General features: G+C 44.4%; 1 protein-coding gene across 1 annotated transcript in view; it reads right to left on the reverse strand.

Moving 5' to 3' along the window:
- Hhla1 (HHLA1 neighbor of OC90) overlaps positions 1–12616 on the reverse strand; it is a 32552-nt gene extending 19936 nt beyond the window's left edge. Inside the window, exons 1-6 of the mRNA XM_076836310.2 lie at positions 12538–12616; positions 11650–11739; positions 7833–7892; positions 6991–7071; positions 4921–5004; positions 4750–4833 (exon numbers count right to left, since the gene is read on the reverse strand). Coding sequence (XP_076692425.1) covers positions 4750–4833; positions 4921–5004; positions 6991–7071; positions 7833–7892; positions 11650–11739; positions 12538–12616 — 478 coding nt within the window. The remainder of the gene's footprint in view (positions 1–4749; positions 4834–4920; positions 5005–6990; positions 7072–7832; positions 7893–11649; positions 11740–12537) is intronic.
- Between the last annotated feature and the right edge of the window lie 14630 nt (positions 12617–27246).

The following is a 27246-nucleotide window of genomic DNA, read 5'->3' on the forward strand; positions in this document are numbered from 1 at the left end:
TCTTTCCATGAATACCATGAATTCAGACAAGGTGAGGAACACATACGTCTTGAAAATGGAGTTATTTTAAAGAAATTCTTTCCCAAATTCTTTTAGTAAGAGAACATCTAATTTCAGCTGGAGAAATGCTGGGTTAGTGTAATGACTACACTTTCAAACTTGCTTTGCAGGTGGGTGTGGTCATGGCACTAAATTCTGGGCAATATAAAGTGAGAGAGAGAATTTAAAAACGTGTCTATGCTATGCACAAATAGTACTGCCTTCCAACACATCTCTCCCCATCCTTTTAACTGGAGGGTGGGGTAGCCACAGCCACCTTGCACTTTGACAAGGACAGTATCATTTGGGAGGCAGAACAACAAGCTAGAAGGACCTGGGCCACAATAATCAAATGACCAGTGCAGCTCTGGCATGCCCACTCACATGGTCATGCATGAAGGCAATTCTCTATTGCTTCTTTATGCCACCCTATTTGGGGGCCATTTGTTGTAGAGCCCAGCCTGTATTCTAAATAATGCAGAGAGTGGGTTCCTATATATAGGAAGTAACCTATATAATGGCTTGATAGATGGGTAGGTATTTGGAATGTGTAAGCATGTTAGATGACTGGTGGAAGGTGGTTAGGCAGATAGATTAGGCAGCCTTAGAGAGAGTCCATCAGAATGTTAATAGTGACCACCTATGGATGTTGTGCTTTCAGCTATTCCTGGTTTCTTGGTTACATTTGTCCATATTGCATGACATCTTGACATCATAGTATGTTGAAAATCTAAACTATTTCATATGGGGGGAAAAAAGAGAATATGTGAATCTACCTTCAAAGAGGGCTCTATGTTAGAGTTGAGAATACTAAAAAGAAAATTATCCAATCTGAAGATTATTCAGAGAGACATCCCCCCTAAAGGCTTTGAGCAACAGCACAGTGTTGGCCCAGGAGCACAGGCCCTCACGGCAGCTGTCCAAGGGGGAGAAGTGTCAGGCTCATTGCTCCTTTTCACACCCTGGGGAAATTGCTGTGGCTTACACAGCAGCAACACAATATGCTATTTTATCAGTAGACAGCAATCTATAAATCAAATTATTTTCAAATAATTATTTAAGTTTATGGAAGTATGCTTTGGTTCATGAAGTACAATTAAAACTATCTCTAGGCAGGTGTGACTTCAAATTTTATTTCTTTCTTTCACACATCAGGGTAAAGATTCACCCAGCACAAACCTTGAATTGCAAGGCTAATGAAATGGTGGGAAAGACATGATTATGAAGAACTCTTTTCCTCTTCAAATGTATTTTGTTAGATCCTAAAGATTCAAAACAACCTTGAACCAAAAAAAGCAATGCTAGAGACATCTCAATACCTGATTTCAAATACACTGCAGAGCCATCGTAACAAAAGCAGCATGGCACTGCCCCAGAAACAGGCACATTGACCAGTGGAATGGAATAGAAGACACAGGACGAACCCAGGCAGCTACAGCCATCTGGATCCTGACAAAGGGGCCCAAATCATTGGAACGAGATTAGCCTCTTCAACAAATAGTGCTGGACACTGGTCATCCATGTGGAGGTGACTAAAATCAAATCCTATCTCTCACTTCTCAAAAGTCAACTAAATATGGACCGAAGACCTAAACATAAGACCCCAAACTTGGAAACTGCTAGAAGAAAACACAGGAGAAGCACTTCAAGGTGTAGGCACAGGCAATGACTTTCAGAACAGGGCTCCAGTAGCTCAGGAAATAACAGCAAGCACCAGCTAATGGGGCGGCATCAGACTTAAAAACTTCTGCACAGCACCACACAGTGAAGACAGAGCCTGCAGAAGGGGAAAAATCTTTGCCAGTTCTTCTTCTGACAGGGGATTCACATCCAAAATACACAAAGAACTCAGAAAACCTCACACCAAAAGACAAAACAAAACTAAGCAAAACAAACAACCGAATGAATATCAGTAGGCAAATGAACTGAGCAAACACTTCTCAAAAAAAGAAATACAAACGGCCAATAATTATATGAAAAAAGTTCAACATCTTTAGCCATGAGGGAAATGCATATCAAAATTACATTGAGATGCCATCTCAACTGTCAGAAGAGCTGTCATCAAGATACAATAAACAATGCACATGCTGGCAAGGACATGGGGGAAAGGAACCCTTACACACTGCTGGAGCAAGGTGTAGTTAGTTCAGCTACTACAGAAATCAGTATGGAGGTTCCTCAGAAAAAAATAAAACCATCCTATGATTCAGCTACTCCTTGGCACATACCTGAAGGAATTAAGGTCCCAGACTCTAGATAACTGCATTCCCATAGCCATCGTAACACAATTCACAGCAGCCAAGTTGCAGAAGGAACATGGACACTGTCAATGGACGAATGGATAAAGAAAATATGGTGTCTATACACTCAGTGGTGCGTTCTCAACCATAGAGAAGAAACCAGATCATTTGCAGGAAAGTGGATGTAACAGGAGATCATAAGACAACTCAGAGTGACAAGTGCCACATTTTTCCTAACTGTGGGGTCCAGGAGGGAACTAAAACATGAGAGCTCTGGGAAGGCTATCATGGAAGAGGAAGAGTGACCGTGCAACAGGGTCCCTTCATGCTCTGATACGCACCTTGCTGTTCCACCTGGCTTATTTCAAAACTCGTGCCAGTTTTTGCTTTCCTTCCCTAACACAGGGTGAAAGTAGACTAACACTTGTCCATCCAGGTTCATCTATCATGTCCCCCACTGCATGGAAGAGTGTCCCTGCCCACAAGAGTAAAGAAGCCCCCATCCCGGGCCCTGGAGCAAGGGCTCCCTCGTGGGCACCTGATGGACACTGATTAATTATATCTGCTGATAACATGTGGACCCGGGCCCTTGTTTTCCTCTTTTAAAAGCCCCAGGGTGTCCTGACAATGAGAATCACAGCTCTGGGACAGGAGTGCCCGATGTTTCTCCTTTGTTAGCAAATCACTGAACTTTTTCCTTTTTCCCAAACCTTGTCCTCACTATTGGATCAGCAATGGAGACACGGACTGAGTTTCGGAATCAGGGTAGGGTAGGTGATGGGGTGGATATCATCAAAGGATGTGATTTGCAGGTATCATAGAAACCCATTATTCTATGTAAGTAAAAAGTACTAAAAAAATGTATTTTTTTTTTGAAATTTGCAAGGTGAGTTTAATGAGATAAGACATATTAAGTACTCTGTGCAGGTCTGGCACATAGTGCTGATATTATAGTAAATATTAATAATTATTATCTTTAAAACTTTCAGTATTTGTTTAGAAATTCCACTTTGGGGAGTCTACATTCATAAAATAATCTGAAACAGGGAGTAACTTTATACACAAAGATGTTCAGTGCAGGATGGTTTATATTGGGAACAACCTAAAATCTACCCCAAAGTCCAACCAAGGCTAAGGAAATGCTCATATTCACAGATCGCACAGCCAGTGCTAATGCCTGCCGGAGTTTGTCATTCCATGGAAAGTATTTTATGTTTAGTTAAATGGGAAAGGAGAGAAGATTTCGGAGGCTTTCTGCCCTCGCTTCCTTCACCATCTCTTCTTCAGCAGACGGATCCCTTATGGTGCAGTTCCCTCTTGCTGCTTCTCTGTTCAAGACTACAGCCTCCTTTTTATTCAGAGGGAAACTTGGAAATCCTTGAGCAGGCTATAAACTCCCACGTGACCTGCAGCATCCTCTGCATCCCACCTTCGTCTATTGAGTTCATTCCCCATGACTCTACCTGGATCACCTGCTCCAGACACACTGGACCTTTGCCCTCCACCACCTGAGCATCGACCCTTGTTTCCTTGGAGATTCTCCTGCTACCCTGCACACAGCAGCAGCTCTGCCCCATGGCTCTCTTGCCCTTCCCCTGCTTCTTTGTCCTCATGGTCATGCAGTCAGTCCTGTGCATTTCCAGTTTCACTTACTCTCTGTCCCCGCCTCTTAGCTCTGGAGAGCAGGGGTGTGTCTACTTTGGGGTCCTAAACAGCTGCAAAAGTGCCTGGGTCATAGTATGTGCTCAATAAAGAATTTGTTGAATGCATGAATTAGTGGGAATAATTTTACTTCCATTTTTCAAAATTCTGTAAATGTAAGGATCATGGATACATTCCCAATGGAAAAAAAAATCAAGATAAAACAAGTCTCCATTTAATAACAGTCTCTACCCCAAACCATAGACTCCAGAAATTGCTGATCTGGTATCCAGATACATACAATGTTTTCATCAATAATACTGTGTTCTGCATGTCACTTTGCAATTTTTTTCCCTTTTCTCTTTTTTTTTTTTTTTTGTTTCTTGCAGTGCCAGGGAGCAAACAGGGCTTCACATAGGCAAGGCAAGTACCCTACCAGGGAACTACGTCCCCAGCCCTTGAGACCTTCTTTCTCTAACTCAAAGTCTCTGGGACATTTTTGGATGCAGTGGAAACATCTGGCCACACCCACTCATTTGTGCATTGTCGGTGGCTGTTTTTCACACATAGCCCATCTTCCTGATGACAGATGGTCACGCTGTTCCCTGATGGTGCTGTGTGAACCTTGTCTTTGCCCCTTTGTGCACACACAGCCATTCCTCTACAGTAAAACCAAGCAAGTAACTTTCTGGGACAATGAATGTGAATATATTTAAACACAAAAGATCTCACTGTGTTTTCCTACCTTACAACAAAGGGCGGGGGACGCGTTTAAAAGGGCACAAGAGAAATTGGAAAGGCGGTGAGTCTTGCAGCCGGCTCCACCCACCTGATAAGTCGTTGGTGCGGTTGTTTAAGCAGTAGCAGTACCTTGTGGGGAATCTGGCCGGGTCCACTGTCTTCAGGTTAGAAACTGTGAAGAGAAGCCATCACACCGTGGCCCGACACCGGCTGGCCTTCCCCACCATGAGCACCACCGGGAAGGGCCAGCGGCACTCACTGTTATAAATGGCCACTGAAAACTTGTGGAAGGCGAAGGAGCTGTAGGAGGTGATGCTCAGCAGGGAGAAGAACTTCTTGCTATCTGTCCAGAGATGGAGATGAAAACACAGACCATAATAATGAATAAACACTATACGCGGGCAAACAGACAGTAAAATTAATAGCATAAAAAGCCAATGATGAAAGTGAACACAAATAATAAAACAACAAAAAATAAACAACCCGCTGCCGCCCGCCTTCCCCTGGCTCTGGTGTCTTTCTGAAGCCATGGCGACTCTTTGAGTAGGGATCCCAAGCGTGGTAGCTCCCTGGGGCTGCTGTCACCAATTCCCACAAACTTGGTGGCTTTGAACAGCAGAAATTTGTGCTGCCACAGTTCTGGAAGACTAGGGAGGTGGGTGTGCCTAGGATTCTGAATTTTAACAAGTGCCTGAACTTTTATTTGTGTGACTGTGACCCACCAGGGTAGTGGCGGGGACAGTAGAACTGAGGCCCCTTCTGCCTCAGTTCCTGGGCACCACCCCTTAGGGCCTGATTCCATACACTAGATGGGAAGCCCTGACCGTGTCTATGAGCTCCTTGGGATACGGGTTCTGCAATAGTCTGAATATGCAGGCACTCAGTTCCTCAAGGTTTTCTGATGGTAAGAATTACCAAAGGCATGTGGTAAAAATAAACTTTGAGAGTTACAACAAAGACTAAATGAACCAGAATCTCCAGGCCAAGGGTCTGGGAGCCACACATTTAATAAAAATGCTCCAGGTGTTTCTGATCATGCAGCAAGTTTGGAAAACCTTGGGTGAGCTCATGGGCTTGGGTTAAACTGACCTGAATTCCAGTCGGAATGGCAGGGGTGTGCCTGGGTTTCTGTGTCTGTGAAATGGGAGTGGGAGCACCTTCTCGTAGGGCTATGCGGGTTAGCTTAGGCATTGAAGAGGCTGAGCTCCTGAAGGTGCCAGTCACAGCTTTTGATTCTGCAACATCCTGCAGAGCCTGGTGCAGGGCCTTGCAGGGGACAGGATGGGGTTAACAGGAGCTCCGGAGTACAGCCTGTCCTGCTGTCTGCTGCTTCAGTCTCTCCAGAGTTGGCACGATGATCCATCACTCCCTGCTATCGTACATGTCCCCCGGCAGCTCTACTGATGGCAGCTCTGATGTGAGCAGCATGAGGGTGGGCCATATCTTTGTGGCTAGAGCTTCACACATTGAGATGGGGATGGAATCAGCCCTCAAATAACATTGGATAAGTAAATGACTAAGTAGACAGGCATAAAGCTACTGCATACAGTTGTGTAGTGTGTGTACTGCACCATCCTAGGGAATGCCATGAACACAGACCTCAGTATTAGAATGAGCCTCTTCAGCTCCCTGGCCCTGCAGGGCTTCCCATTCTCTGCTTGTCATGGTCGCCACTTACTTTACCTCTTCACCTCCCGGAATATGAGTCCTTCAGGACAGGGATCTTTGCCGGATTTGTTCACTGTTTTGCCACCAATACTTAGAATAGGGAGCACCTGGTACATGACAGGTGCTTCACAAATATTTATCGAACAAAGTGTAATATAGATAATGAAGTAAAGACTGGGCTTTGCTTTCCTGCTTTGCTTCTTCATTTTAGCAGGTCCTACTTCTAGCCATCTACTCCCCAATTCTTATTATAGTAGATTCATACATTCCCATTTATTAAGCATATGCTATCTAAAACAACATAGAAAGGAAGTTGATTGCAATGGTATTGTAAGCACTCAGTAGGACTCATTATGCTTTAAGGAGAGAAATTCTGGATCATATTAACTTATCCAATGGATAATTATTGCTAGTTTAGGTTATAAGAGTTCTGTTTATGACCACTGCCCATACAGCGTGTCTGGGGTGTAGTTTGCTTTCAGAATGCTGGCAGCTCCTACCTCTCACTGGTATTTTCAGTCTCCTGGTGGGTTAGACAGCACACTGTATTCTCCCCGCCCCCAGCATGGAGAGACCGAGGCGCAGTGGAGGGGTGTATCTGGCCCAGGTGGCAGGCGGGGACAGAAGAGAAGGTGTAGAGGGTGCGGACACCAGTCCTTACCTTTTAAAGCTCTGCTCAGCATCCCGTTCACAAGCTCCGTCAGGTTCAGCGCCGACAGATCCACAGACCTTGCAGGGACCTCTGGAAGAGGTGAAAAGGCAAGGCTGGCCGCCGGCTGTCCCCACACAGAGGCAGCCTCTCCTTTCTAAAGGGCAGGCAGATGAACTTTCACTCTGGCTGGGGGCTGCACACGTTCCCAGTGCTAGGCACAGGGGGCTTGAAGACAAGGGGAGGTTTCTACCAGGAACTCAAGAGGCGACAGTCAACCACACACATGGTGACCAACATGGTGACCAAAGGAAACCCAAGAAACCCTCAGGATTGTTTCACTTCTGGCTTGGAGGGGCTTGGGGTTGGTGGGACACCTGTCACCTGTAACGGGAAACCCAAGGATATCACAGGGGATCTAGGTGGCTCTGAATTTGGAAATAAGTGCTTGTGTGAAAGAGGGGTATAAATCCTGGTGGGCCACTGACATCACCGGAGAAGATTTGGTTTCAAAGTCCATGATTTTGATGCTTGGGCGTCCTCCTCAGAGCTCCAGGTTTCATAGGTCATCAGTATGAAAAAGGAAAACCCCCAGGTATCAATGTGTGCAGCCACGTGGACAGACACTGCCAGGGGAAACCCCGCTTCTCCCAAGTGGTGCTTGAAACTGAGTGGACCTGGCAGCAACGGTGCTCCATGCTCCTCTTAATATTGCTGCAAGCCTTGTCTTCAAATTATACTAAATGCTCACTTAACAATTAGAGATGCTGCTACCCTACTGTAGGGGAGGTTCAGGGAGGTGGTAGAATTTGCAGCAGCCCATATCTGTGTGAAGTGGTAGCGGGGAGACTCACCGGTGTTAGCAAGAAACGCCACCCCCTTTTCCTTTCTCTCTTCTCTTCTAAGGACAGACACTAGGAAGGAAAAACTTTTCATGACCGAAATGCAACTCCACATTCCCAGCCTCAGGGAGCTGGAGAAGTTGGAGCCCTGCTGTAGCTGGCCTCAGGCTCAGCAGTATAAGAAGGTCCCTGGGGGAAACTGAGAAAGGCAGGTCCAGAGTTCTCTTGTGGGCACCCTCACCTCCAAATCTTAATTTCCCAGGGATGGGTGTGGCCTGCAAATCTACATCTTAATAAATATAAAAGATGATTATAATACAGAGAGTCGAATCTACCCAACTCCTTAACTGGGTCAGGAAACTGAGCACAGCAAGAACTTGCCTTCACTGTACCAACTGAGCAATGGTAACAAAGGGCTTAGAATCGACTTCCTAGAACTGCAGAGAAGAGGTCCCTCCAAAGCATCAGGTTGCCTGTCTACTTGGCAAAGTTTGTGATGTCCAAGAAAATATCAAAGGAAATTTTGAAATATCAAAAGCATTCATTCATCTATTCAACAGATACTCATGGAACGCCTAGCAAGATGCTAGGTGTTGGGTATAATGAGGTAAACTGGAAATAATCCTCTCTACCTCCAGGAAGCTTCCTGAATGTGGCTTGGGCAGCAGGAGATTCACCTGTAATGACAGGTGAGAGATGTCAATACAGGGAACAGCAGGTTGCTGTCAGCACTCTTCTGAGCTCACTAAGCTGGGGATGGAGAAGGCCTCCTGAGGAAATGACTGACCTGGAGGATCAGTTAGCTTGCATTAGAGGAGATACTGCCACACTGTATCTGCTGCTGTCCTTGCTGCAGCCATAATTAAACGTTAATGCTGGGCTGCGATTGTGGCTCAGCTGTAGAGCGCTCGCCTAGCACATTCGAGGCCCTGAGTTGGATCCTCAGCACCACATAAAGATAAATAAATAAAGGTATTGTGTCCAACTACAACTAAAAAATAAAAAGTTAATGCTTATTTTCCACGTACATTTATATGGAGAGGGTGATTTATGTCCATTTTATAGATGGAAGAACCAAAGGCCCAGAGAGTCTGAAAGAGAAGTGCTCCAGAGAAGCCAGGGTTAGCCTAGTTACCTGTTGCTCCTGGGAGAGCCCCATCTTTCTCCTTATTAATGCCTCTGTTTCCAAACACTGAAATAAAAATTTTTATCAGGAAAATAGTATCCTGGAAGTGCAGCTTCATGTAATTTATCCATCTGAAGAGGGAGGAAAATGAGATGCATAAAAATTAAGCCCACAGCCAGCTAGAGGCTAAGATAAAACCCTCTGCTTGTCCGCGCTGCTTCCACCTGCTTTTTTTTTTTTAAATTTCACTTTAGTGTGATAAGAACAATTAATATGTAGTCTACCCCCAACCACATTCTTCAGGCACAGTATGGTATTGTTAGCCATAGGCACTGTGTTGTACAGCAGAGCTCTAGAACTCCTTCATCTTGTAGATCTGAAACTTTATACGTGTTGAACGACAAACTCCACGTCCTTCCTCCTCCATCCCCAGTGACCGCCTTTCTCCTCTCTGTGCCTGAGAGCCTCCTTCTTCCAGAGTCCTCATGTAAGGGAGACACCAAGGGTTTGCCTGCTGTGACTGGCTTATTCCATGGAATACTGTGTCCTCAGAGTTCATCAGTGTTGTTGCAAAAGGAAGGATTTTCTTCTCTCAAAATTGAATCATATTCCATTCTACGTAAAAGCCACAAGTTCTTATCCATCCATCCACCGATGGCTAGGTAGCCTGTGCCCTCCTATTTTTCCAGTATCCTACTGAAGCTGAGATCAGGTCAACTTTTGCCTGCTTACACCATTGTGGCTTTTTACCAGTTATCAAAGTTTTTTTGGTTAAATACCAGATATTCTGGGGTTAGAGACACATGGGGGCTATGAATTCCCTTTCCCCTAACATGGCTGCCAGAGGTAGAGGGGCTATGTTACAACAAAAGGAACTTTGAGACAAACATAAAATTATTAAGCAAGTCAAGCTATCAAATGACTTGTTCACTGGCTTGGAAGAGTCCAGCTCTGTCTCCTCAGGTGCTCTGAGTAGCACTGTACCTGCACTGTCTGCCCTTGAGCAGCCCCTGAGATCTGGGCGGGGGGGGGGCGCATCCCCAGACCTGCTGGCTATCCACCCAGCAGCAGCAGCCTCTCTGCAGGGTACAGGGCTACTGAGGGCTGCTGCCTGGCATGATGCCCACACCTTTCTGCAACCGTGGTGAGCCTGGTTCAGTCTTTCTGACCATAATTCATTCTCTCTCTCTCTCTCTTTCTCTTTTATTATTAGTTTGCTATTTTAAGTAAATAAATCTACTCACATTGTTTTTACTTCCATAAATTTAGGTGTATTCTCATTGATTTGATAGTAATAATTTTAGATTTAATAGAATCTAATAAAGCATACATGATTTCTGCAAAAAATCTCTCAGAAATAATTGGAATGGCTTCAATGAGTCCATCCCATCTTCTTGAATTTATACTTATGGACTATGCATATGAAAATAAATATTAAATTAAAATTATGCCATAATTATTATATTTTCTGACCATAATTCTTGAACAGACTCCTTTTACTTAAAAAAATTATGCCTAGCACTCCTTTTTCTAACTGCAAATCCTCGGGGAGATTTTAGTAACACTATTTGAAGTGTGAACTAAATACCCCTAAAGCACAAATTTTGGAATAAGATGTTCTACAGAAGCATTTTTCAAATATTTTGAAATTTTTCAAATTTCTGGATATATTATATAAATTCATTATTCTATTCTATTTTTGGATAAAAAAGCAACCTTGGGGAATGGGTAGCTCAGTGGTGTAGTGCTTGTTTAGCATGTGGGAGACCCTGGGCTCCATCCCCAGCACCTCCAAAACACAAGCAGACAGTGGTATCTTTACAACGGAAGGTATCTGACACATCTCATGCTTTTTCACACTGAGTATTTTATAACCTCTCATCCTTTATGATTACCTACAGAACAGGAACTGTGTTCTCATTTGAGGAGGAAAAAATTGGAAGTTCAAATAGGGTTAATATTCATGAAAAATGATCCTACTTGTTTCCATATTGGTGTCTCTGGCATCCTTAGGGAAAGGGGAGGAGTGGGCCGGGGAAGCGTTTTATCTTTATATACCTTTGTACCTTGTGTAATTGAATTATGTGAATATTCTAATTAATTAAAGATAAAAATTTAGAAAATTAAAAGTAACTTTCATGCCTCTCCCCTGAAAAAAGCATATACAAATTATTTGCTTATTTATCAAAAATTTAGGTCAGGCTTGGTGGCTCACGCCTATAACCCCAGTAAGTCTGGATGCTGAGGCAGGAGGACCAGAAGTTCAGGGTCAGCCTGTCAACTTAGAGGCACTCTGTGTCAAAATAAGAAAAAATAGGAAGAGAGCATTGCTCCCTGACTCTGTTCCGTACAGTACCAGGTATTTGTCATCTTTGCACAGCCAATTTCATACCATCACAAAGGAAAGGCAAAGAGAGATGAAACTATTACAAAGGTGATGATGGCCAATGACAATACTTCCCTTTATAAAACCTTCTGTCACTGGTGGAATGTCAGATTGGTCTTTGTGATTTCATAAGATTGTGAGAGAGTCCAAGTATCCAACAAGCCATAAGTTCAGCTGCCACCCAGGGGAATGATGATGGTGACTGTCAGAGCGTTAGCTGCAGACTCAGTCTCCGGCCATGGAGAGAGAAGGGAGGCACAGAGGGTCATGGAATTTGCCCAAGAATGATGAGCGCAGGAGGAGACCTGCCCGTTTACCTGTTATAGGTAGGAAGGTCATTCCCTTTTCTTTCATAGGTAGGAAGGTCATTCCCTTTTCTTTCTTGGATTCTCCCTTAATGCCAGACACTAAAGTAAAAAATGTTTCATGAGAGAAATTATAACCCAGAGATAACATCAGAGAGAATTGAAATTGAATTGCCCATTTTATAGATGAGAAAATTATAATTTGAAATTGTGATTTGCTTAAAATCCCACATGTAATCTGCTCATTCGTCCAATCATTAGCCATCAAATACTTAGTGATGAACTGTTAGAACACTAGAACTTGATGACACCATCGAGCCCCAGGGTCTGCTCAGTGCTGTGAGTGTGGACTGTGAGTGAGGACAGCAGGAGCCTGATCTCATGTCAGACCCAGAGGCCTTCCTGTGTGTGTGTGTGTGTGTGTGTGTGTGTGTGTGTGTTGGGGAGGGGGTATTAAGCCTTGACTTGAAGGATGAGTCGTGTTCGGGTAGGATCTAGCTGGCCGAGAGGGCCTTCCATGGGCAGGGTAGCATAGCCAAAGGCCTGCAGTGGGCACATCACTTTGAAGAACTGACAGAAGGCCAAGGTGATGGAGCCCATGGGAAAAAAGAGGCGGGGATTTGTAGGAACAGGTGAAGGTGAGAACAGAAGGGCCTGTGGAATACCTGGGGCTCAGGACAGTCCCCTGAAGTAGGGAGACATTGAGTGATGTTTGGGGAGTGAAGGAGAGAAATGGGATGAGGAAACAAAACAAAAAAACCAAAGTGGACTTACAATGGTCGTTTTGATCAGATTCATTTAGGGTTAAGGTTGAAACATTGGCTGCTGAGATTCTCAAAGCACAATGAAGACCCAAATTTCCTATATAGAGCAGATACTTCTGGAACTGACCAGACCTACCTGTGTTCCCGAGGCTCAGGACACAGGCAAGTCCCATGCACAGCCTTAGTGGGGGCCCATGCAGCAGAAAGCTTGGCATGTTGTGATCCTCTGGCCACCTGGAAGCAGACAAGTTGGCACTTAGAGGGAATAGGGTTGAATGTTAAAAACATGGATGCAGAATGTACTTCGAGAGCAGCACATGGAGAGTCATTAGAATATCAATCTGAAAAAGGCTTTGAAGTAGTCAGTATAGGTTGGGTTAAGCTGAGATAACAATATTAACCCCATTATTGTCTCAGCTTAATTCAACAACAAAACTGATTTCTTGTGTATAATCCACACTTGACTAAAAACAATTTGATAGTGAGCATGGACTCACTGGGCATGGGTGGGGGCGGGGGGACCCTAGTTGGTGGTTCTCCCTCTTCATGGAAAATTGCATTTTGAAAGGTTTTGCTTACATTAGGAATGAAAATTCCTGTGGAGTTTTCTGGAGATTTCCCCGAAAACATTTTAATTGCTTTTTTATTCTTGGTAGGTGCCTGACTGGTGTTTCTTCTAAATGCCACTCTCAACAAAGTCAGACCTTACAAAGAATCAAAAGGCTGGGGTTTCTTGGAGTTCTTTTTGGCGTTTTCTTATCCCTGCTCCATCCCAACACTGAAGCGTCTGGGATCAAGTTCCTCACACACAGATTTCGAGGGTCGTATTGAGAACATGACAACAGGCACCAGGCCCAGGCTGCAACAGAGGGATGGGTTAGTCATGCCTTTCTCCTCCAGTTGTAAGCCACTGGGAGGAAATAGACACATGGCCAGCTCATTCACACTGGAGGCCACCTGTGCTAACACCTCCAAAGGGAGAGAGAGGGAGAAGGAAAGAGGCTGGGGAGGCCGGACTCGGCACTCTCCTCAGCAAAGGGCTGTGGCTGTGAAGGCCAGGAAATGTGGAGAACTAGGTGAAGACTCTTCCTAGTGCCTCGGCTGCTGGGGAAGCTTTGCCCACTGAGTGTCACTCACAGAATGGACAGTCACGGCTCTCTCTGTGTTTCCTGAAGATTCAGTGAGATGGTGAAACACAGTGCCTAGTGCAGGCTCTGGGATGTGGTAGCTACTTGGGAATCTGAATTCCTGTCTTGTTATCTTTTCTCTTTTTCCTCTTCCTCCTCTTCCTCTTCTGCGTCTGTGCTGGAGCTCAGGATCCCAGCAGACACAAACTTATAGTAGAAAAAGTGGCTGTCTAGCAAAATAGCTATATAAATCTACATATAGATTTCATATAGAGATTGTATATCTAGATGTCATATTTTATCATAAATAGATACTATAGATTTATGTAATCTATATGATAACTATATTTAGATACAAATTTCTTTTCCTTTTTGACTCATTGCTTGCTTCATTGTTACCTTTCTCTTCCACTTACTAAGCGTGAATATGCTAACATCTATTACTTTAAGACTGCAATTCCTGTTGGTGTTGTTCATGTGGAAAGAAAACCCCCTCCCTTCACTTTCGGCTTTCTGTGTGCCCTTGGCCACATCACTATGTGGAACGAGGCTGGTGGATATAGCAAAGAGAAACAGGGGATACACAGGGAAATATAAATTTGAGACTAAAAAAAATATTTTAGTGTGTCTTGTTTGGTATTTGAAACAAGCCTGGTTTGTAGATTCAGGGGGTTTTGTTAAGGAACTTCACTGCTTACCCAAGTTGACCAGCTGGGCATCACTCTGTGGTGAGAGCGAGATCATCCAGCCTCCCCAGCATCCCCTGGCAAGCCTGGAGGGACAGGCTGGGACACCAGGAGGAGCCCGGGGTTAAGGTTGGACAGACTTAATTTGCTTCCTGGGTTGGTCACTGTGATCTGGGCCACGCTGGACCTTCGCCCACTCAGAACACGATGGGAGGGCTTGGGGTAGTTGCTGCCGCATGGACTCAGGAGTCAGAATGGCTAGGTCTCCTTCCTGACTCAGCCACCCGCTAGCTGTCCAGGTTACTAAGACTCTCTGTGCCTCATGTCCCTCACTCCAGGCTGACACAAGGACGAAGCACTTGTTATGTATAAAATGCACTGGGAAGTGTCTTGCACAGGGCAGGTGCTGCATAGCTGTTCAACAAATCAACCCAAGTGATGGTGCTCAGTCAAACATGTCAGCACTCCAGTAGGCAAGGTGATGTCCCTGTGGAATGGAATGACAACCCTCAAAGTCATATATATTACAAAGACAAGCCAGCTGTCCAAAAAATTGCCCTGAAACAGAGTTATCTTTATTTTTCTGCATTCCTCATGGTTATTATTGGATCATTTTTTGCAAATCATTGCTTCTTCAGGGTCACCTGCAGAAAGCAAGTCATGTAACCATGGGACAAGAGCAGTGTACTGAAGGGGATCAGAATAAGCCACCCCAAAATAAACCACTTTATCACATGGATTATTTGGAGCTGAAGGTCATTGAGAATTGAACATGAAGACGCTTCCTCAAAGCTCTCCCTCTCTGACTATGTGCATAAATTTATAAGAAATACAGACAATAAATCCTCTTTCCCAGGAGAGTCTCATAGCCATGAAGATGGAAAATTGGCGCTAAGCAGGCCCTGCATGAGCAAATCACTAAAATAATCCTTCTCTTCCATTAGTGTCCCCAGCATTTACCTCCCCACAATCTACCACCTCCAGAGGCTTGAAATGTTTTTTCTTTGACTTGTCTCTTCTCCCCATTTTACTGATCTCTCATTGAAATGGTATATAAGCCTCTGGGTATTTTTTGTGATTTTCATCTGATCTCTCTGAGGCCTGCCCTAAGCACATGAAATAAACCTTTTATTCCTGTTAGTTTATCTTTTTTTCAGTTCAATTTGCAAGGCCCGAGCCACTAAATCTAAAAGAATAGAGAAAATTTTGTGGTTATTGTTGTTTTTTTTTTCCCTCCCCAATAGTACAATTTATTGAGCCTCCACTTTGGGGACAAGATCTTAATTGTTTTACCTTGCCAAGTTTGCTGCGCCAGAGAGACGTCGATTAATCTGTTACACAAGAGAAAGATCTGAGGATCAGAGTGGAGCCCCTCCAGCCAAAGGCCACATGGCTCCAAACGGGAGAACTGGGATTTGAACTTGGTCTCGGATTCTGAAGACAGTGTCACTTTCCAGCTCATTCAGTTCTACTCTCCCACAAGCAAAATATCCTAGAGTGTCGCTAAAGGATCCATTGTTGAAACGAACAAAATTGATTATTTCCAAGCATTGTGGTGTGCAGAGGGTTAGAAACCAGTCACATTCCCAGGAGAAGGGCTAAGAAGTGTTGTTGAGACTGAGGATCCAAGAATCTGCCCTTGAGTTTTGTGAAACTTGTCTACCACATGGATATATCTGTGTTCTATCAGTAACAGCCCTGTGGCTGGTAATGAGGGTGCTAGGGACAACACCTCTCAAGTCTCAGTGGAACTTTGGGTTACTTCCAGTTAATAAGGACCACAAGTCAACTACTGTGTTCAGCTGGACCAGCAAACCTGCCTTTCCCAGTGTTCTTTGCAGCTGAAAGTCACCCAGTTAGATACAGAATAATCACAACAGGCAACATGAACACCGTAAAGCGCGTGCTGAAGCACCTCCCAGTGTGGGTGGCCTCCTTGAGTGCTGGAAGGTCTGGATGATACATCCTGAAGGCAGCCATAGCACCCTTCCACATCGGTATCAGCTCCTTCTCCTTGAGGTGGAACCAGAGGCTTGGGGATTCTAGAGAGTGCTCTGAGATCACTAAGCTGGTGGGACAGTTCTGGGTTTGAATCTCAAGCTGTCACCCAGAGAACACTGAAGAGTGAGTGTCTGCCTTCAAAAAAGATTCAAGGAAGAAAAACAAGGGAGGCATCTAACACTCGTGGACTGTCCATGGGAGTGTCACATTGGTGACCGTGAGGTAGCCTCTGGGTCCTTAAGCAACTTACTCATTACCGGCTATCATCTTTAGTTTTTAGTTTGAGGAAACCAAGGTTCAGATGAGTAGTTGGTGGCAGGAAGTGCAGCTAGGAGAGCCAGGCTTGGACTTGTCCGTTTACCTCCAGGTCCACGGTGGGTGGACCACTGACTCAGAGAGCAGAACTTTTTAGCGTCTGCCTTGCTGCCAGCCATGCTTTAGGGGATTCTTTTGTTCTCATTCCAATTCTTTGAATTAAAGATCATGTTTCCTCTATCACAGATGTGAGGACAAGTCCTCCTCCTAGCCTGACATTAAGATCCTCCTCCTCCTGCATTAAGATCCTAATCGATAGCTTAAGAAGAAAAATGGAAAGCAACCGATGGGGCCATCAAGGGATGGAGTCTTAGCCGGGTGCAGATAACTGGTTGATGGAAACCGCTCGTATCACTCAGCATCCGGAGCCTAGCTCAGGAATTAGAGCAGATGCATTTCTTAGCTGGCTTTAGCTAAGGAGGCTTAAAATATCTACAGTATAGGACTTACCTGTCTCCTGAGCAGGACGAGTGACTTCAAAGAACTTAAACAGCCTGAAAGATTAACTGCTAGGTCTGTGCCTTGGGATTTATATGAGTTCTTAATGAAAGATACAGGGGGTGGGGAGAGGTTTGATAACTTTGCTTTAAATCCTTTGCAAAAAAGGGGGAAAAAAAAGCAGCAATAATCCTACCCAAAACTCTGGGCAGTGAAAGGGGATCAGCTCCATTGGAGAAAAATGCCCGTGATAAGCTGAATAGAATCCATGAAGGGACTGACAATGCTGTGATTCAGCAAGGGCTGGGAAAGCTTTCCCAACTGTAATGACCACATTGAAGGAGTCACACGGGAGGTAGCAGGTGGTGACTCTCCCTTCCTGTCACGAAGGTCTGTGGGCTCAGCATCACCTGGCACACAGCCAGCGGGAATCTTCTGAAGCAGCTGGGGCTGCTGAGCTGGACAGGGCTGGCAGGAGCCTGGAGCAGGAGCACCATGCCGGCTACCTATGTGAAGAGAGCCCTAAGTTCAGGAGAACTTTATAGCTTCAAATGGATGGAAAAAAAATGAAGAATATTTTGTCGACTTGTAAAAATGGTGTGATGAATTTCAGTGTTCTTCGGCAAACTTCCATTGGAACATCGTCATGATCATTCATTGATGCCATCCCTCACAGCAGCCCAGAGCTGAGTTAGCTGTGACAGAGATGGTGACCTGCAATACCTAAAATATTTGCAGTCTGGTCCTTTAAGTAAAAGTAGCAATCCCTGGCTTAGAGAAACCCACATAGCCAAGTTCATTTTATCTCCAGGATCTGAGCTCAAGATTCATCAAGCTTGTCTGGGCTACAGGAGCTGCCTACTAACCTGCCACTCTTGCTTCCCTGAATCAGTTTCTCTTATGTCAGCCACAGGGATGTATTTTTAAACCAGTTTGGTGAGGCAGAGTTGACATATTATTAAATTCACCCATTTTAAGTGTGAAGTCCAACAGTTTTTAGTAAATATACCAAGTCACGCAACCACCACCAAATTCTACTATTAGACCATTTGTGTCACCCCAGTAAGAGTCCACACATTCAGTTACTCCACAGCTCCTGCCAAGCAGTCCCTGGAGACCACTCATCTATTTTTAATCTTTATAGATTTTCTGGATGTTTGAAGTAAAAGGGATCGTGCAATATGAAGTTAATTTTAAATTGCTTTCAAGCATAACTTGGCTTCAAATCCATCCATGGCTGTCCTCAGCACCTAGAATAAACTCCCAATTCTTTGGCCCATGAGGACTGCCACAGGTGCTGTCTTCCAAAGTCTTCAGACACATTTCAAGATGCTATTTTCCTTGTGCACATTTATCCTTCAGTTATCAGTATAAATGTTACCTCCTACGGGATATTTTACCAAAGGATGTTCTTATAATGATTGCACATGATCATAACTCTATTGTGTTTGTTAATTGTCTTGCTTAATTATGATCTGTTTTCCTGCCAAAGATAAGAGATCAGTGAGATCAGTGCTCTCATTTGCCATATCCATTCACCACCATATCCCAGGATCTAATGCAATGCCTGACATTTTGAATGAGTGGGTGAATCAATCAGTCATTATTCAACCAGGCTTTAGATAACATTTTCTAATGCTTTCTCCTCTTGAATCACTCTGTACCAGTGACATTCAATAGAAATACTGTGCAAACTCCATTTGTGTCACCCCAGTAAGGGTCTGCAAATTCAGTTACTCCACAGCTCCTGCCAAGCAGTCTCTGGAGACCATTCACCTAATTTAGTCTTTACAGATTTTCATTTTCTGGATTTTTGAAATAAAAGGAATTATGAGTCACAGAAAACAAAATATGGACTTGTCCAAGAAATCAGAAAGGTGTGGGAGCTGAAGATATAGTATATGATCCTCACAGGGATCATGGAGTCCAGGCGGGGGGAAAAAGGAAGAAAGGGCCAGAGAAGGTGCTCAGACTTAGGAGCTTTAACTGGAGACCCAGTGATATTAACAGATTGTCTGTGTAATCAGTGCTCTCATTTGCCATATCCATTCACCATCATGCCCCAGGATCTAATGCAATGCCTGACATTTTGAATGAGTAGGTTCTTTTAAATCATTTAAGTCTTCTAATAGCCCTATTTAAAAGTAAAAAAGAAAAGCAGCTGAAATCAACTTTAAGAATATATTTTATTTAATATAAGAGATCAAAAATATTATCATTTCAATATGTAACCAATTTCATCATTTCAATATGTAACCAAAATCATCAATATCAATAGTTTCTTTTTTATTTGTACTATCTTCAAAAGATGGCATGCATTTTGCACAGACAAAAAATCTCAGGAGGAGTAGCCACATTTCAAATGCTCAATATCTACACAAGGCCAATGGCTGACATATTGGATAACACCATTGTACATGGTCGGTGATTTTCCTTGATTGTAAAACTGATTGCATAAGCAGGCCAAGTTCCCTGCCTTCCAGGCATGTGCCTTTCAGTTTGGGGCAATTATGAGTTACCTCAAAGTCACTTTTCTCATATGTAAAATAGAAACCATGATTGTAGCCCCTGGATAGGTTTGTCATGAGGATATAGTAGTCATCTAGAGCTGGGTTATGATAAACATTTGATAATCACAGCCCATTACCTGTCAAAAACATCTGTGTTTCTGAACTTTGTTGTTTTCTGTGAAATTTACCTATTGTTCTAGCAATAGTATTTCTGGAACAGGCGGCAGGAACAAAAGCCATAGTCCTGGTCCTGCTCCTGGGGCTCTGTGGTTGTGAGGCCTTGAATAAGCAGTTAAATTTCTCTGAATCTCATTTTCCTGATACTTGAAAATGCAAGTAATGGTTCCTCAAAATAATCAAACTCTCTTGGAACATGAAAATCACTTACAAATAGTATCATCATTGTAGCAAACTCTAGTATCTAGAGACAATCTATTGGTTTCACCGGGACTCTAGTCCAAGCTCCTAAATCTGAGCACCTTCTCTGGTCCTTCCTTCCCTTCTTCCTCATCCTGGACTCCATGGTCCCTGTGAGGATCACACACTATATCCTCAGCTCCCACCTCTTTCTGATTCCTTATACAAGTCCATATTTTGTTTTCTATGACTCTAAAATCAAAAAGATCTGAAATGCAGGGCAATTTGATCGTGTTATTTGTTAGTGCAATGTAATCAATATCATCAATGGATATTTTCCTTTTTATTTGTACTGTCTTCAAAAGCTGGAATTCATTTTGCATAGACAAAACATTCTCAGTAGGAGTAGCCGCATTACAAATGCTCAATAGCTACACAAGGCCTGCATTTTCAAGTATCAGGAAAATGAGACTCAGAGAAGTTAAACAGCTTATTCAAAACCACACAGCTCAAATTGCATTGCAAACTACCACCCGAACTGACATTATGCTATTTATTATCTATTGATAGTACTTAGTGTGAACAGTCATAGGTTTTGCTGCAGAAATATTATATTTCAATCGTGAGGAGCAACCCCACAGTGTAATAGGTCTACCATGCAGGCTATGCATGCAAACAGCTTTCTACAATCTGAAAAATTCTGAACTCAGAAATCTCACTGGATTGAGGGATTCAGGAAAGACCCTGCCGTTCTTCAGCAGACCCCAGTCCTGCCCAGTTTTGCATCTCTGCCCACTCTTACTGGGGTCTGAACTGCTGACCTGGCTGAAGAAAGACACACCATTGTGTGGACTGAGCTCTCCTTAGAATCCTGAGTCTAATGCCCAGGGGCCCTTGGTGCTACTGTGAACGCTATTTCCAGGGCCCATTCACCCAGGCATCGCCAGGAATCTCCGTCTCTGTGTTTGATGCTCTGGCATCTCCTGTGGTGCTGAGCTGGAGGGACTACTCCTCTTAGGCCAATTCCTGTTATTTGCCCTTGAGCATTTCTTTCCTATGCAAAAAAAATTCACCCAAAGCCCACTCCCCCAACCAGCTTCTATATTGGGGGTCTTATCCTCAGGGCCACTAGTCTCCTGCCCCAATCACCTTAGGGCCAGCACCAGACAAATAAGCACAGCTCCTGCACCACAGAGATTATTCAAAGGAAATTCTAAACCTGTTTTCTATGCCTTCCCTCTTTCTTCCTTCCCAAGAAAAACCTGGTAAAAGCTCTTGACAAATTTCTCCTGTTCCCTCTACCTCTTGACTGGCCTTGGTATTTCTCCTGTGACCTCCTGTGGGTCTTCCCTGCCCTGTTCCCAGGGAACTGTGAGTGCCTTTCTTTCTTCATGACAGTGGTTTCTGTGTCTGCATGTCCTGCCATACCTCATTAACACTGAGCCCGGAGCCCTTGAAACAACCCACCCACTCTCCTGTCTCCAAGACCTCCTCTGCCAAATGTACTCCCCACTAATGACCTGCCTGAGAAAATACAATTTGGAAGGTTTCCCAGGGCTTCATCCCATGCCCTCCGTCTGCAGCGGGGCCATCTCTGCTGCGTTCTTTCCTGTTCCTAAGGATGAGATAACTGGCTCCTAACTCTTTTTTTAAATATTTATTTTTTAGTTTTTGGTGGACATAATATCTTTATTTTATATTTATATGGTGCTGAGGAACGAACCCAGTGCCTCATGCTTGCTAGGCGAGCACTCTACTGCTGAGCCACAACCTCAGCCCCCTCCTAACTCTTGCCTTCACAGTTTCCCTTGCTACAAGCTCATTCTCATTGGCTTACATATAAGTTGTCATTTTCTCCATTAAAGCAAAAACTAGATCTGCTTGTCCTTATATCCCTATGGCTCCTTCTCCGTTTCTCTCTCTTCCATTGTACTGAAACTTCTCAGGTGGGTGGTCTCTTTGAAGTGCACCAATTCCTCTCCTTCTCCTCTCTCTCAAGATCAGTGCAATTGGTTATATCACCAACACCACCAGAACTGCTCTTGTCATGGTCTCCAGGGCTTCCACGTGGCTAACCTCTCCCTCACACACCATCTCAGCAGTCCTTGGCGCCTTGAGCCAGTCACTCCCTCCTTGGGACACTCTGAGCTTGGTTCCCCCGACACCCCCCTCTCCAGATTTTCTTCCTGTTCTTTGGCTGATCTTGCTCAGACTTCTTTGCTGGTTCCTTATCAAGCCCACGATCTCTTGACCTTGTAGGGCCCAGTCCTTGGATATTTTTTTTCCTCTCAATGCTGGTTCACTAGGTGATCTCATCCTCTTTCATGGCTTTAGATGTTGTGTTAAAGAGCATGAATGGACAGATATAGACACAGGGACAGGGACAGGTATATCTTTGGCCCTGAATAGCCTCCTTAACTCCATACTCACTTGCCTACTAGACATTTCCACCAACTGTCTCATATGCATTTAAAATTTGACAAGTACAAAACCGGGTTCATGCTCTTGTTGCAGAACTGTTCCATACCCAATCTACCCTACCTCAATTAATGATATCTTCACCGCCCAGGAACTCAAATAAAAGACAATTCACCATTATCCTAGATTCTTCTTCTCTCGCACTTCACATCCATGTCAATCACAAATTCTGCCACCTCTGCTCTTGAAATGTACCCCAATTCCAAACATTCCTCACAACTTCCTCTATTATCCCTCTGGGGCAAGCCACTTCCAGTTCTCATTTGGATCATTGCTAATATGATATGCTCCTGAAAAAAATCTCCCTCTTCTGCTCTTTTACCTTTTAGCATTATATATTTAGCAGCCACAGAAACTATTTTTAATATAAATAAATTGTTTAAATTGTTGCTTCTCTACTCAAAGTTCTATGGTGAATTTCCTTCTGAATCAGAATAAAAACAAAACTTTTACAATGGCCAGGGAAGCCCTGTGATTGAACCCCTGCATCTTCTCTAACTTCATCTCCTGCTGACTTCTCTGCTAACTCCCTTTGCCAGCCCTGGCCTAAGGCTGACCTCCCCAGAACCAGAAGGTAGTCTTCTGGGAAGGTTTTCATCTGATGTGGGGCTGGACCCAGGACAACTGGACTTCTCCCAGGAGATACCTTTCACATCCTCAGTCCTTGGTGTAGGCAAGCAACTGGGTTCCTGGTCCACTGGATGCTCATGCTCATTGTTGTAAGCTGACATTATTAGGAACAATAACTGGTTCCCAGGAGTATCTGAAATGTGAGGTTATGAATGGGCTTTTGCTGGGGATTTTTGCTTTTGTGCAGATGAAAGGGATTTTCTCAGGGATATAATTTTGAGGCTCTCTTTCTTTCATGCATTTGCCTGAGACTGAGAATGAATACATTTTTGAAAGGGAGGGATATATATGGCCACAAGTTTCCCATATCTGCAACATCAGCCAGAGATCTTTGCCACACGGCTATAGACCTCGCAGCTGGAAGATGCCTTCTAGTGGAAGGGCACTGGCTGTCCATCTTGGTTCCAAGAGGCTACAGGGCCTATCTCTGCAGTGAATCATGTCCATGGTCATCGTAACCAGCATGTCCATCAAGAGCCAATTTTGTTACTTAATTCTCAGAATGAACCATGGCAACCTGGTTAGAGTTTTGCTTACCTTTGTTCATGTAGGATTTTAAAGTGACACCCTAACCCCATATCCCTTCTGCTGGCCTTAGAGTTCACCTGCAGTGGCAGCCAACTGTTCCAGCATGCTGACAGCTCTCGACCTTCATTGGCCACATCTCTTTGCTTCTTCACCTAAGGGCATTATCATCTTAGAGCTTGCCCAGCTGCTGCAAAAGGAACCCTGCCTGTGTAGGGAATTTGACATCCCAGGGGCAATCCTCAGCCAACCAAGAGCAGAAGCCTGTGTCCCGTTGGGTTATTCTTAGGTGCATTTTGCATGGGTTCTCACAGGGATTTTGGTAGAATTGAGCCCATTTGTTCTCAAGGATCAGTTCCTGGGGTTCTGGCTCTGGTGGCCAGCATGTGCTGAAGTCTCCATGCTGTGCCTGGCTCTGGGATATGATACCATCTCAAGCTGACTTACCTAAAGCCTGATAAAATCTTTGAAAGCAATCCCTGCATAGTCTCCTCAACTTCTTTAGTGTGAGAATGGCTTTTTTCTCATTTGGTCTCTGACTGATATAATGACACTGTGCAGTTGCTGGAGATGCAGGTGGGCAGGAAGCAGACTCACATTAAGTGTCTGTGGACATATCCATCCCCTGCTTAATAAGTGGGGCATCTTGTTCTAAGCAAAAGGGCCTAATGCATTAGCAGCTATAAATCAAGGCTCTGGAGTCAGACTTCGAGTTTGAATTCTGCTTCAACCACTTACTAGCTATGTGGTTTGGGGCAAGTACCAACTTCCCTAAGCCTCAGTGTTCCAGTCTACAAAAATAGGGATCAGGATAGCACCAAACCCAAAGAGGTTTACTGCAAAGATTAATGAGACAATCCATGGAATACATTAGTAAAATGTTGTTCATATGTGAGTGTTTAATAAACTCAGCTACTTTTCTATATCTAATAGAATGGAGCTTGGGAGTTTATAAAGTCTATTTCAGGGAGGAGGCAAATAACCTTGTTAGCTGGAGGAGGTTTCTGAGTACTAATTTCCCCAGCTCCCAAGACAGTACCAAGTCCATGCTGATGCTGGGAATTTCTTAATTACCTAGTGTGGCTCAGGCTCTAAGACGGCACCGATCTTTTCCCCTCCTGGAATCCACACCTTCAGGTTATTCCCTTCTTTTGAAGCAAGATCTATGACATTTTAATGACAAAAATGTGGCAAAGGTGACGGGGTGCCAGTTCCGATCATGCTACTTTAGACAGCAGCCTCTGTCTGTCCTGTGGGCTCTCCCGGCTGCCTCCCTATAGCAAGCCGTTGGGCTGCGGGTAGCCGTTCGGCAAGGAACCGAGGCAGCCTCTGTCCAGCAACTCTCCCAGAACGGAGTCATCACTGAAGTGACCTGGAAGAGCATTCTTCCCCAGTGGACTTGAGATAAGACCACAGCTCCATCTGTCCCCTTGACTGTTCCCTAGTGAGAGCGAAAGCAGAGCAGTCAGTGAAGCTGAGCTGGAGTCCTGGTCCTCAGAAGCAGTGAGATATGTAAGAAATTTGTGTTGATTTTCGCTTCTAAGTTTGTGGCCATCTTGTTGTGCTGAGGTACATAACTAAAAGGACTGTGAAGTGGCTCTGTTCACTTGCTTCCTTCTCTAGCACTGGGTGGCCCTCTCTGAGGTCCTGAGGCAAAGAGTCAGTTTCTACCCTCAAGCAAGTAGTGATGGGGAAAGGCTGACACGGAAACCACCGAGAATATCACAGAAACACAGAAATTTGGATGTCTGGCTGGGACACAGACAAAGCCATAAGTAAAGGGCGTTCTGGAAGATGGGGGATTCAGGAAAGATGTGACCATGGTGGTGGATGTTAGCAAGGTCATGGGAATGAGTGCTTCCTTGGCCAAAGGAACTGTGTTACCCAGAAAGAACATTGTTAGTTAACAGCCTGGTGTGTCCAGGCAGGTGCAGGTCTTTATGGAGTAGAAGAGCACAGAGTGTGTTGACATAGAAGGCATGCTGGTGGGGATGGGACCCATGTGTAGACAGGGGTGGTGGCAGTGGGGTGGGCTGACCATCAAGGATTATGTGTTCAAAAGAAAATTCTAAGAGTTTCAACCACATATGATGTAGAAGAGAGACTGGAAGGTTTAAATAGTGAAGCAACATAATTGAATTTCTGTTTCTTAAAGACACTATGTCATTGTGAGGGATGAACCAGAACGGTAGAACCTAGAGTCCAAGGGACCAGCTGGGAGACTAGTCGGGAAACAAGTGTGTCCGGAAGATGACCACGGAGAAACAGCAAAGTAGAAGCCATGTGTCACCATCACAATGGGGGTGGAGGGTCAAGGCTGACTCAGAGGCATCTAGGACTAGGGTCCTGCATGGGGTTGGGGGGAGGAGCAGGGTTGTATAGGGTAAGAAAGGAGGGTAGTGGGTGGGCGCCTTGGGCCATGACATTCGTCGTTGGAAAGAGACCATAAATCTTTCTGCTGATGAGAGGAACTGGGACCAGGGCTGGGAGAATCTCTCCAGTCTCTATGGGAAGGGAGCTGCTCCTCTGAAGGGAAAAGCCCAAACAAAGCATCCTAAGGATGGTGCTGGTGTTGGGAGGAAGCATGAAGGTCAGAGGAAGCATGAAGTGCATGGATGTAGGAAGAGATTTCCTCCCTGCTACAGGATCTCCTACTCGTAAGGAAAGAAAGTTCCAAGAACTCTAATGCACCTTGAAGCCCCCATCTTCCCGGACCATTCTCTTTCACTTTTTCTTCCCTCTAGGCATACTAGCCTCCTTACAGTCCCAGGGATGCCCCCTGCTTCCCTGGGGTGTAACTACCATTGAATTATCCTTCCCACCCCCAGTGGATGCCATGACAACTAGAAGGTCAAAGAGCAGCTTTCCTTTAAACAGAACCGACCTTGCCCCATGACTCTAGGGCTCTCCCCACCCTCTTCCCAGTGTCTGACAGGCCTCTCTTCCTTCTTCACAGTGGCTTTGCAAAATCACACTTAAATATTTCATTCAGTACCCATTTCCTCTAATAAGCCTTCTCTGCTACCTCTCCAAGAGCTAGGAACTCTCTTTGTGTTTCCATAGTACTCTTGATTGCCTCCACCATCACACTTCTCAGAGAATTGAAATCATCTCAGGCCAATATATTTCTACCACTAAATTGTGAAAATGGACACCTCCCAAGGTTGGCACATGGTAGCCATTCAATCAACATAACTTAAATAAATAACCAATGTTTCTTGAACTGAAATGGATAGTTTTGGTAGGAAAAAGCAAGGATTACAACCAACATCCAAATGTTCAAGGAGACAGAGTTGAAAAAGTGCCTATGAAGGTAATATATTCCCTATGGGTCCAATTCATAATAGAGAAATGTTTGGATGCATTTGAAGTGTACACCACTAATGGGGAACTAGCTTTTGCCAACAGTTTGCAATTAAATTTATACCACATATATATTTGTTACTCCAATGGCACTCAGGAGAACTTTCTGGCTTCTTGATGCCTACACTTTGCATGGGGCTGGGGGGAGTAATGCCTTCACTTTGTTACATCTTGCCACCATTTAATACTAACAAAGAAAGGTATGAGATCAATGGTGACATCCTTGTGGTGAGCAAAACTATAGGTTTAACCCATTTCCTCACACACTCAGGAAGACTACATTTCCTAGCACTCCTCGCGGGCTTGTCATGGAATGAGTTTGGCCAATGAGAATGTGAGTAGAAATGATGAGTCACTGTGATTCCAAGGCAGAGATTGGTATGGATTTTCCATATTCCTCCATCTCTGTGCTTAG

Source organism: Callospermophilus lateralis, chromosome 16, assembly GCF_048772815.1.
Source record: "Callospermophilus lateralis isolate mCalLat2 chromosome 16, mCalLat2.hap1, whole genome shotgun sequence".
Classification (NCBI taxonomy): Eukaryota; Metazoa; Chordata; class Mammalia; order Rodentia; family Sciuridae; genus Callospermophilus; species Callospermophilus lateralis.